This window comes from Gavialis gangeticus, unplaced genomic scaffold (genome assembly GCF_001723915.1).
Source record: "Gavialis gangeticus isolate Ggan-Ray unplaced genomic scaffold, GavGan_comp1, whole genome shotgun sequence".
Lineage (NCBI taxonomy): Eukaryota > Metazoa > Chordata > Crocodylia > Gavialidae > Gavialis > Gavialis gangeticus.
In genome coordinates this window covers 139,131,461-139,144,666 of record NW_017729032.1, presented here as the reverse complement: position 1 = coordinate 139,144,666, position 13,206 = coordinate 139,131,461, and the positions used below count along the sequence as shown (strand labels likewise).

Sequence of the window (13,206 nt, the reverse complement as noted above, 5' to 3'; positions counted from 1 at the left end):
ACAACTTGCTTCTTTCATAAATTCAGGATTATAAAATTCATGCAAAATAAAAAAAATGTAAAGGAGGAACCTGGATTAGCCTATGCAAAGGAAGAGTGCAGGATTGAACCAATATGGATATTTTTAAAACCCAAAAATATTGTTCATGAACTTTACAAAATGTTCTCAAAAAAAAAAAATCTGTATGTGTTTCACTATAAAGTCTACCTCCGGAGAGCAAGAGTAGAGGATTTTTAAAAGCCACTGCAAACTAGTTTAAAACTAAGCCAAAATAAAATCCAGAAGATGAAGTGATATATAGAGACAAACTCTTCAAATACTACTGCCAATTCTAATTTTACCGTAACCAAAAGTCTGTAGTGCTAACATTTCAGAGTTGTTTAAAGATGACAATATAGGTCATCTTACCCATAATATGCATCAGAGAAACAGCTTGTACTTACCTGCAGTTACCTTATTTAAAGCAACCAAGGAGCTGAGAACCTTGTTGAAGTTCTGCCCTTGATACAGGTCATTTGCATCAAAAGTCTGAAAACAAAAGACAAAGATACATTACACACACACACAATATTTACCAGCAACATAGGGGGAAAAAAATACTGAAAGATAGTACCACTAACTTTCATGAATGCTATGAATAATAAGTAATACACTGATATAAACATTTAATGTGCAAAATATCTTCATAATTCTCTTAAGTTTGCGTGATAAGAATTGGCATGAACTTTTGGCCAGGTACAGAAATTACATATAAACCAGTGTAAGTGAACAGAAACCTGTCTAAACCTGTACCGGAACAGAAGTTCAGTGCGCACACACTGGTTTAAAAATAGTGGAACCCAGGGTAAGCTAGACCTGAATGGATGTAGTTATCACACTTAATCGGTTTAGGTTAGACCCGTCCGTCAAACTGCTGTCCCAGATCCCTGATTAATTCATGTTAGGTCACTGTCCACCAACATCCCAGGTGCCTTTGGTGGGGCCCCTGCACTAGTTTCCCATCAGAGAGAGCCATATCTTGGCTGCTTTGGCCAAGCACTTAACTGGCCCTGCCCCAAACTCTCTACCTGTCAGCCAGGGAGGATGGGAGCGGGGACCAGAGCGGGGCTCATGAGCTGTTCTGGGGAGAAATTGCCAGTGGTGGACCCCACATTCCCGGCCCAAGTCTGAAGGACAGTGTCCCTCCCCTGTCCCGGTTCTGTTCAACTTCCACAACCATGCGCTAGAGCAGCTCCGGAAAGGGCTCAAATGATTCCTTCTTCCCCACCTCCTCCCACAAACCAAAGCCAAGTTCCTAGCTGAAGCCCCTTCCCATGCAAGGGTACGGCTGCACCCCACCCAGAGTCCTGTGTTTGTGGCTCCAGGAAGGGGTCAAAGGATTCCAATCCCACCCCCAGGGCCACCACTGAAATTCCTGGCTGAAGCTTCTTCCCTCTAGCTGCGGGGCTCCAGTCCCTGGGAAGGTGGGGTCAGTCATGCCCTTGAGGCTACATGGGAACGGGCTTTAGCCAGGAACTTGGCACTAGTAGGGAGTTAATCCTCTGAGCCATTCCTGGAGCCACTCCAACAAACAGTCTAGGGGCTCAGGCAAAACCAAGACAGGGGAGGGACACTGTGCCCCACCAACCGTGGCCAGGAACATGAGGTGTGCTCCTCCCACTGCCTCCCCCCAGCAGCTTGCAAGCCCTGAACCCCACCCCCACTACCACTTCTGGCCTGCCTGGGGTGAACCCCTGCACCCCCACCCTGAACAAAGCCCAGCAACTCCCTTGTTGCTGCAAGTCGGGGGCAAATATGCCTCTCTCCACTAGATGCCTACAGAGGACAGCTACAGGAAGACAAGCAGCAGGAAGAGGCATGTGCCTGGCAACCAATCAGGGATGGTGCAGCCATTTGGCTGGCCTTGGCAATCTCAGGCACACTATGAAGCATGCAGGAGGCCTCCTCCCCACCCCTTCTGGCCTGGGCCAGTGCAGGCATCTACCCGCCCTCCCCCCGACAAAGGGCAAGCCAACATACATTCCATTCACTCCTGATCTAATCTACACAGCTTAGAGAAACCCACATAGATTGGATCAATTTTGCCTTGGGTTTTTTTAATGTCTGTACATAGCCTTTGCTCACATTTTAAAAATACATTTACATCTAAAAACAGGGATAAAAAGTGAGCTAAACACAGACAAACAAAATAATTAATTATAGGAAGTTGGTCCAGCTTTACTAGTTACATTTCACCACCCCTAGATTTTCTTTTCAGTTTTGAACCCAAAAATAAGAATAATAATTCTATTTTATATGTTGAATGGTACACTGAGGACTATTAACAGTGCTGTATAACATAAGACAGGGCCATCCAACTGACATACCATGGACCATATGCAACCCTTAGGGGGTTAACCTGTGCTCCCAACACACCCATTCCAGACACCAACTCCCTCCAGTGCTCCCTGCTGCTGTTGCCAGTCTCTGGGCTCCCCCTCCCTCCTCCATCTTCCATTTCCTACTCTCCAAAGACTTGCTGACATTGGACCTAGGTCACTCAGATGTTGGACAGTCCTGATCTAAGATACGTTTCCACTTCCAGGGTGTCTAATTAACACGTGTAGAATAAGCTAATCCAGTGGTTTTCAACGTGTGGTCTGCAGACTCCTGGGGATCCACAGACTGTCTAAGGGGTCTGCAAAAGATGGCTACCAACAGTCAAAATATGGGAATACCCACACTTACAATTCAGATGGGTCCAGCACCTCCGTTCAAAATGCCCAAGGGGGTCCATACCTCAATTTGACTTTTTTTTTTTTTTAGGGGGCCACAAATGAAAAAGGTTGAAAACCACTGAACTAATTAATGTATGTGTAGAAACAATACAAAGACCATACTGCATTAAATGTAACCCTAAAAATGCTGTTTGTGCTTTTATAAGACGACATGGTCCTTCAAAAGGGTCAGTGAGTGAAGTTTTCTGCAATGAGCAGCTAGCTGCATTACTGGAACAAACCAGCAGCTAAATAACATTCATCTGGATCCTTTAAAAAAGTATTGCCAGGGAGGGATCCAAATTCACCAACCTAATTGTGGCGAATTCTGGCTCTAACTTTGAAGAGCTAGGTGATGATATCAAACATCTGGATTTTTAGATATAAAAAAAATGACCCTGAATATTTGAAGTAATGGAAATATTCAGAAACTCACAAAAATAGGACCACTTGCAATAAATACCCCTTTATGTTGAAAGCAGTTACAGAATTCCCAGATGCAAGATTAGAAAGGGGACAATAAAGCCAGAAAAAAACTATAGCTGTTTTTGTTTGATATAAAAGGGAGAAGGCTACTATATTCCAGGAGACCAACTATGGTCAACAACTTCCTATTTATCTTCCTGGTAAGAGACCCATTTCACAGGCATATCAGAATGTGTCTGTGCTCCTGCAGGGAGTATTCAGAGAAACATGAGATAAGGCAGCCATGTTTTTCTCCCCCGGGAAGATGAGGGAGGAAATTAAGGAAGAGATATAAGCAAAGTACAGTGAAATTTCCATGCCTGGTCACTGACAAATCATAGGCTGTTCTTCTACTCATGTCCTTGTCATAAACTAGATGTTTTTCCAGAACAAAGTACATCTGAGATTGTTGATGACAAGGTATTTAGCAGATTCACTGGAATCTGACAGGGGCTGCAACATGAGCAGAGGTAATCCAACAAAGAATAAACAAATCAGGGGAGGTCTTGTTCAACAGAAAATTGCCTAGTAAAGAAAATCTTTTATAAAGGTTCCATATCTCTTAGGCATTTTTATCCAAATAAAACAAAAACAGAGCAAAATTCAAAACCAACCCAAACCAAAAAATAAAACCCACAAGGATTTTCACAAAAATTGCAGACTTCAGCCTTTCCTTGGCTGTACTTGCAGTTCAACAATGCTCCGTTTCAATTCACCTGTACTGGTTGCTAGCTCTAGTTTTCAGTAGTATAGACAAGGCTTCGGAGTGGCCTTACAGAACACCTACAGAATCCAGCACTTAGTCAATGACTAGATATGCACAGCCTCCAAGAGAGCACAGCTTGAGTTGAAATATTACCATACCAGATAATTAAATGCATAAATAAGCTTATTTAAAATTAGAAGAAACAGTAAGGGTCATGGAGTCCCCTTTACTACAAGTCCTTTAGGATTTACTGTGGATTAGATGGTTTTTTTAAAGCAAAGAAAAACATTGCACGTATCCTATGCAAGATGAAAGAAACTGCCATTTTCCATACTTGGGGAATGGAGAATGTGTTGCTACTGTCTTGTGAACAAGCTGTTTTATATTAAAATAATGAGAAGAAAGAATCACACAGCACTGAAAGGACGATAAAGATTACATATTTACACCCAAATAGAAGAGACCAAAAATCAATTTAATGATTCTTGCTGAACTGAATCCATTAAGACATTATGAAAAATGAATGCATTCTAGCAAACATACAGACTTCTTGTAAGTAATGATTTACTGTGGTATTTTTAAGGTGGAAAAATTACCAAGCATAACAGAAAAGGTCTACCAAGGCAGACCCTCACTCCTACCCAAAAAGCCCTACAACTTTAATGAAACCTCAGAGTATAACTTATGTTTTGAGGGTCATGGTAAAGAACTATAACTAGATGCTAGTGCCCAGCACAGTGCTAGGGCCAAAAGGCTTAAGGTGATTCTTGGATATCCACATCATAACATCAAGTAGAAGTAAGATTATATTGTTGATATATTAGGCACTGGTACAACTATTGTTGGAATACAATCCCAATAGTAACACTTAAAAAAAAAACAGTTACAGGACTGAAGCCCTTACTAGCAGCTATAGATACAAAAATACTTGATAAAACGTAGTCCTCTAATAGGTTATTAGATCATTAATAAAAATGAGTGGGGGAATAGTTTATGAATAATGATTTAACTTTTTCCTAAACACGCTACTTTTAATTATTAAACATAAAAATGATGTCCCAATGGCATCAAATATTGATGAAGACATTTGGGTTCTGCCACTAATACCAACTGAATTAGGCAAGCAGATCCGGATGCAAAACGACATTACATAAATATACAACGAATATTCAAGCTCTTTTTAAAACATCACGGTTTTAAAACAGGGACAAAGTTTGCAAAATGAATGTATGCCAATCTAAAATAAAATATAAATATGTTCTCACCTTCATTGTGAATTTTCATACAGCAAAAAGCTCTCCAAAGCCAATTTAACTCAAGAATAACAGGATGTGAAAAAGGCTTAACTTTCCTGCTGTGATGAGACTATATGGGATACAAGGAGCAATCTGATTGGGTCATCCCAACATGCACAATGCCATCTAAAAATTGACCAGGAAAGCACATTGAATTTGTTACTTCACAGGAAGTTAGACAATGAGGGGACAATGAAAGCAATGCTTGCAAGAAATAAATACATGTATCGTTTTTCCAAGAAGAACCCCTTATAATAATTGTTATAGCTAGACAAAATTTAACAGCTGCTGACAAAAGCAGTAAGTAATAAAGACACTATTTCAGAAGAACTCTGTGTGGGAAATTTTTTATGTACAGCAAAAGCTCCATTATCCGGCACCCATGGGAAATGGGGGGTGCCAGATAACCAGATGTGCTAGTTATCCGAGAGGAATCTTTGCCTGGTTGGGCAAAGACGCCCATCCTGCCACGTCCACATCTCAGATTAACTGTGTCGCCCCTCCCCTGGTGTCAGTGCGCCGAGGGAAAGAGAGGGCGAACTCCGCACAGGCTGGTTTACCCCGCGCAGGCTGCTTTCCCCCGGGCTGTGGGATTCAACAAAACCAGAAGTCCCACTTCCGGTTTCTCTTTTGCCGTGTCAACTGGCATGCCGGTTAACAGAGCATGCTGTTTAACAGTGCCAGTTAACACGGCTTTTACTGTATATAAACTAAATTAAGGAGACAGAAGACCAGCAGATGGAAACTACAAACTTGCCCATTTCTACCACATTACTGGTCAGAGGTGCACTTTTGTACTCACACGAGTGGAAACCGATCATGATCAGAAGGTTGTGAAGGCCTCCACTGTGACCAAGAAGAACCAACATACACTGGAGCACAGTGTCAAACAACTCATGCCCCAAGCTGAATCCATGCTATGGGGGTCCTTGCAGGCCAGATCCATTCTAGGACATGGGGGTGGCTCCAGCTCATGGCCCAAAGTGGCAATGGCAGCTCCAGTTCTTCTAGTGCCACTCCATGCCAGAGTCAGAAGTAAGATACACACACAGGTCAAACAACTGCAGGGCAACCAAGACAGCATCAACTCTCATTCACCCTCCTGCCACTGAAGGACCCCAATTCTGCAGCAGGCCATGACCCTCTACCCCCACCTCCCAACTTCCAGCAGCTCACCAATAGCCCAGAAGGTCAGACTGGCTCTGCGGGCTGAGTTTGAAGCACAACCCATACATCTGTGCTCCACAATTCTGAAGCCACCTCTATTCCTGTGCAGCTAAAAGGTACCTCTGGGTACCTACAAAGATGCTTACAGATATTATGCGATTAGAAGAAACAGGCCATCCAAAATGAGCATCCTAACAGACACTACAACAAAAACTGAAGAACATAAAATTCTAAATATTCTTTTCCCTATTATTAAAAATCTGCTAGTTTTGGACAGATACTGATGCATGTTTGCAACAATCATATCTGGTGTGTGATGCATCATGCTCACCTTGACAACAAGTGCAGCCCTGAAAAGTGACTCTGTAAAAATGGCATTTCTGGTCCCCATATGTATGGGTCACTCAATTAATTCCCCATTAAAAGCATGCTCATGTCACAAGTTAAAAAGCAATCCCCTAACTGCCAGAATCTAAGCTAGGTCCAATAAATACAGAATCTAACAGAGAATCTAAGCTAGGTCCAATAAATAGAGAATCTAACAGAGAATCTAAGCTAGGTCCAATAAATCAAGGCAAGTTTTTTTCATTTTGCACATCAATCCCAAAATATTAACTCTGCAAGGTAGTTAGCTATATGACCTCTTCTATAACCCCAGTCTCTTCAAATAATTTCAAAAGCACAACATGTAGAATGAGCTACCTCTAGAAATTGTTCAGGGTCACAACTGTTCTGAAAGCCAATAACCACCAACTTAAAGTTGGGGATGGGGAGAGTGAAAGAGTATCAATGTGTGACAGGCAAATGTAGCTGCTAACTGAAGCTTTAAGACAGCTATTGCTAAACCTGTGATTTTAAATGCAATACTGTACTCTAAAACGAGAAATAACTCTGTTCACAATGGAATTAACCCTTTGTCCTTTACCTAATATCTTTATTCCAAGACCATCAAGAGCAGGGGTCTGACCAATTACATTATACTAGCAACAAAGAGGGTAGCAAAATTAGTGGTCAACTTGTGAGATCCTTTCAACCAAGGTATTTAAACTGAATATTTAAATCAGCATTATCTTTTGATTCAATGAATTTTATCTTGCACACAAAATTCATATTACATAAACAATCTTCCAAGCTGTTTTGACAGAAGTTTAAACACATTCTAAAATTTTAGATGGGAATTGCACTATAATGCAACCGTATTTGACCATAAAACACATGCTTCAGAAACAAAGTCAGAAATACGACTACGTTAAACATACCTGTTCCTCATATAAGTATTTGCATATAATCAGTCAGATCATTCCTTACGCTAAATAGACTCAGTTCCTTGCATCTCTCTCTCTCTGGCAAATCTTCCAACTCTTTAATTGTTCCAATATTTAAACGTTTTTTAAATGTTACCATTGGGACTGGACAAAGTATTCCAACAATAGTTGTACCAGTGCCTAATATCAACAACATAACCTTACTTCTACTTGATGTTATGATGTGTATATCCAAGAATCACCTTAAGCCTTTTGGCCCTAGCACTGTGCTGGGCACTAGCATCTAGTTATAGTTTTTTACCATGACCCTCAAATCTTTTGAGTCACTGCTTCCCATAAGAGTACCCAATCCACTAAGTAACACTTTCATTCCTCATTTCTAGATGGAGGACTTGCTCCTTCAAGTAAAACCAAATGTGATTATATTCTTCCACTCATTTCAGAACCCACCGAACTGCTCAGTGAGCCAGTCAGACCTATCCACTTCATTATTTACCACTTTTCTGATATTTGGGTATTTTGCAAACTTAAAAAACAAACTAATAGCAATTTTATGGTGTCTTCCAAGTCACCAATCCCAACAAAAACCTAAAGACAAACAGTCCCTGCATGAGACTTCCCGAGTCACAATTATATTCCGAGATCTATTGATTAACATGTGCTATGCTGATGTTCTATTATTCTAACTTCCTACTCAGTATCATGAGATACCAAGTCAAGTGCCTTGTTTTATCTAATCCATCCACACCACCACCTTCATCAACCAAGCTTGTACCCTTATAAAAAAAACAAACAAACAAACAAACGTAAGCACACAATTTCTTAAGACTGCCAAAATCCTCATTTTTGTGCATCAATATTGTAATGAAAAAGCATCAGTCTGCATCCACATCCTTTACTAAACAAATTACCCTACCAATATGTTGGATGTGATGATTTCAGGTCAATTAGTGTTTATGCATTGAAATACGGAGTTCAAGGAAATAAAGAAATTAGAGAACAGTGCTCAGTTCCTATTTCCCTGCTTTATATGCAGCCTTGACTGAAGCAAAAGAAGTACACAGAAAATCAGTAGAGGTGAAGGTGAGAGAAAAGCTACAAAGGAGGTCAGGAACGCAGGCGGTGGTAATAAACCAACTGACATACACAATAAGCCTATGCAATGATACGTTTATCTGAGCCAAGGATATTGCTGAAAAGATCATTTCAAGATGCCCTTGCAAAATTGACTTTCTAGTCTCTACGCTGCACATCTACATTGTTCCAATATCAAGAGTAAGGAATATACTTAAAAATTGAATTCAATTCTCTTAACATCAGGAAAGGGGCCGGGGAGTGGGCAAGCAGTAAAAAGAGCAAGGCGTGGCAGCTCCTGTACCTGGCACTAGCTAGAGCCAGGCTTCTCAACATTTTAGTTTGAAAAGGACCCTCCATATCCTTTCTGAATGTTGCAGCACCCCTGATGAGAACTGCTAGGAATTTAAATTCAGAAAAAGTTACCAAGGGACATCTTGGGGCTAAAAAATGTTGGGAACCATAGACAAAGCTATGCTGACCAAAGAGGGCTTCTGCCAACTTGGCTTCAGTTGTTCAAAGGTGGAATAATGAAGCCAGAAGAAAAAACCCTTCTATGGCCAAACACAGTATGTATATCTACTGAAGGGCTCTGCCACCATAACTATGCCAGCAAAGCTACAGCAGAAATAGCTCCATAGAATAATCAGACTTTTAGCCACTAAGCAATACTTAGGCTCCCTCTACATGTGCAAGTAAAGGCATGATGGAATCTAATGCATATCCTCACAATCACACCTCCCGCCATAACACACATGCACACCAGGAGGCGCAACTGTCAGATTGTGAATCAGATCCTATCACACCACAGCTAGGAGTCCCATTAGCTGATATGGCTCCCAGCTGTGGGGGCCGACCCACACACCACCAAGGCTTGGAGACTGCAGCTGCTGTGGTCTGGGACTGGGAAATGACAGCAGCTGCAGTCTCCCAGCCTTGGCTGGGCCCCCCCACAGCAGGGACCATGTTAGCTGATGGGGCTCCCAGCTGAGAGGGCATGTGCTCCCATGGCTGGGAGCCAGCATCAGGCTTGCGGATGCAGATGGCCCCCACAACTGGGAGATGGGAGTTCTGATCAGTGGAAACTGCTCCCAACCATGGAAGGGGGATAGACAGGCTACACATGCAAATTAAAACTGGATAGAAACCAGCTATAAAGTTATTACATATTTTCCAGCAATAAGTTTATAGCTACTTTTTAAAGGCACCATAGTCAATTTGCATGTATAACCAATCTCATTTAATTCTGTAATTAATTGGTTAACCAGGTAATTGCATAATACATATAATGTATAGAGGGGGGCTTAAGTACCACACAGCCTTCCAAGACTGAAAGCCAAAAATAAACATAAAGGGGAAAGGGATGTCATAGCAGTAAAAACAAAAGAAAAGAGGAAACGGCTGCAAGTTGCTGGGATTCTGCTCCCTACAACAGCCAACTCACAGCTGGGACAATGTATAAAAGTAACACCACCCCTTTCCTGCCCACCTGGCAGTCGAATGCAAAGAGAGGGAGCAGACTTACTTGCATTTGGGATGAGGATGAGTACATTAACATAACCTTGAGATGTTGCAGAGTCACTTGGAAGGACTGGATGTGTTTAAGTCAGCAGGCCCAGATGAGCTCCATCTGAGCGTACTGAAGGCACTGGCTGATATCATTGCACAGCCACTGGCAAGAATGTTTGAGCACTCGTGGTGCATGGGACAGGCCCTGGAGGACTGGAAAAGGGCCAATGTGGTCCCTAGTTTCAAGAAGGGGAGGAAGGAGGATCCAAGCAACTATAGGCCAGTCAGTCTCACCTCCATCCTTGGCAAAGTCTTTGAAAAGATTATTAAGGCTCATATATGTGAGAGCCCAGTAGGAAAAATTATGCTGAGGGGAAACCAGCACAGGTTCATAGCATGTAGATCATGCCTGACTAATCTAGCCTCCTTTTATGACCAGGTTACAAAACACCTTGACACAGGAGTAGGAGTTGATATCATTTACTTAGACTTCAGGAAGGCCTCCAATACAGTGTCCCACCCCATACTGGTCAACAAGTTAAGAGGCTGTGACTTGGATGATTACACAGTCCGGTGGGTGGTAAATTGGCTAAAGGGTCGTACCCATAGAGTGGTAGTGGACGGGTCGGTATCAACCTGGAAGGGAGTGGGTAGCGGGGTCCCGCAGGGCTCGGTCCTTGAACCGATGCTCTTCAATGTCTTCATCGGTGACTTGGACGAGGGAGTGAAGTGTACTCTGTCCAAGTTTGCGGATGATACAAAACTGTGGGGAGAAGTGGACGCACCAGAGATCAGGGAACAACTACAGGCAGATCTGGACAGGTTGGACAAATGGGCAGAAAACAACAGAATGCAATTTAACAAGGAGAAATGCAAAATGCTGCCCCTAGGGAGGAAAAATGTCCAGCACACCTACTGCCTAGGAAATGACCTGCTTGGCAGCACGGAAGCAGAAAGGGATCTCAGAGTCCTAGTGGACTCCAAGATGAACATGAGTCATCAGTGTGACAAAAAGTCATCAGAAAAGCTAAATGCACTTTATTGTGCATCATCAGATGCATGACAAACAGAACCAAAGAGGTGATACTTCCCCTCTATCAGGCACTGGTCAGACCGCAGTTGGAGTACTGCATCCAGTTTTGAGCACCGTACTTCAAGAAGGCTATCAATAGACTCGAGAGGGTCCAGAGGAGGGCCACTCGTATGGTTAAGGGCTTGCAGGCCAAGCCCTATGAGGAGAGACTAGGGCACCTGGACCTCTTCAGCCTCCGCAAGAGAAGGTTGAAAGGCGACCTTGTGGCTGCCTATAAATTCAGGGGGTTGGACTCAATGATCTGTTGAGGTCCCTTCCGACCCCAACATCTATGAATCTATGAATGTTTTAGCTGACTTTCTGCAAAGCCTTCAATATTGAATGATTCTTTTTTCAGTCTTAAAAAGGCAAAAAGAAGAAAAAGGGAGGAATAACAATAAAATAATCAACAAGAAAATATAATTTGAAGTGTGTCAACAGATTTGAATTTCTACTTCTGCATGAGAAAGAGACAAGAGATGCCTTTTCCTCCTTAAGGTTCTCCTGTTCAGCTTATCATTAGAATCAAACATCTGCATTACATCTTAATCCTGAAGCATTCAAAACTGATTGATAAATTTAGACTGAGACTCCAAGGACACATCTACTTTGCCTTACACAACACCAGCACAAAAAGGTTTTAGATAAGAGGTAAGGAGTATTTTACCCATCTGACCCATCAGTGGAATTTAAGTTGTCAGAACACAATTATCCAAACTGAAATTTGGCCAGAGCACTGAAACTATGACACCAGCTCCTCTGAACAAAGAAACATGTGGGTCTTAATATGTGCAAATGAGCAGGATCCACCTTGCACTCTCTCTGCTGAAAGGCAGTATCTTTAGGAGCACAGAACTCTCTAAAACCAAGCTACGGAATCAGGTTAATACTAACAAAGAGGGCAGAGTTCCCTGTGCCAATTCATCAGTCCAACTTCTTTCAGCACCCTAGTGTGCCTGGGAGGTCTCCTAGCAAAGCAATGACTCAAACCCAACATTGTTTTAAAAATTTACAAATCAGATGGGATCAAACAATACAAAGTGACTTGTTTGCAGCTATAACACTGTGTCAATATTTATACTGACAAATTTAATGCTGAATAAGCTTTTTTAAAGTAGTGCTTGCAAGGGAAGTCAAGTTAAATAGTTGTAATCTGACCTTTTTTGACAGTAGGACAAATTTAGCTTTTTTCATACATCTTCTAGAAAATTGAGTAGATTAAGCTTTTATCATATATCCTACACATTTATAATAAACATGCTAAACAGGGCTTCATGTTTACACAACTATCTTCCCCTAGATCATACATGCAGTTGTTGTGCCAGAGCTCTCCACCTGAAGTTAACATTACTTGCTCAAGACAATACACAAAACCCGATACAAACTGCCAACCTGTCAGACAGAGGTAAATATATGGTTAAATAGCGCTTACAAAAAAATAGAAGTAAAGGGGATTAGGTACAAGTAATACTGCTTAAAGTTAAATTCTCTTTTCGGGGATACCAAGCATTGACCCTACCTCATAATTTGGTCTAAAATGGCTAAAAAAGTAGGAGCCTAAAAGGTGTTGGAAGCAGGGCAGAACTAATGAAGTAATAGTTGTAGGAGCAGATGGAATGGTTTGATGCATTAAGCATGAAGATGGATATGGGCATTTCATTCAATTCCCTTCACACAGATAAGCAGAGCACACTCAGATCTAAAACATCTATCTCTGCACAGGTAAAAATCCTCCTTTGCAGTAACAGTAATTGGACAACCTCAGAATCAAAGCTTCCCACTTATGACCTGGATACACAGCACTACATACACTGGTGTCAAGAGGTACACGCAATGTAAACCCTCAAGCCAGTATAACTTAATAGAATCCAGGGAATTGGGGGGGGGGGGGGGGGGG

The 13,206-nt window shown here is 41.9% G+C and overlaps 1 protein-coding gene across 3 annotated transcripts in view; it reads right to left on the bottom strand.

Moving 5' to 3' along the window:
- The window catches only part of ARHGEF7 (Rho guanine nucleotide exchange factor 7), a 264,001-nt gene that overhangs the window by 185,146 nt on the left and 65,649 nt on the right, over positions 1-13,206 (bottom strand). For all 3 annotated transcript variants that reach the window (XR_002098888.1, XM_019524331.1, XM_019524330.1), the window contains exon 3: positions 444-528. Coding sequence is in view for 2 of the 3 variants with exons in the window: in XM_019524331.1 (XP_019379876.1) it covers positions 444-528 (85 nt within the window). In the remaining variant the exon portion in view is untranslated. The remainder of the gene's footprint in view (positions 1-443; positions 529-13,206) is intronic.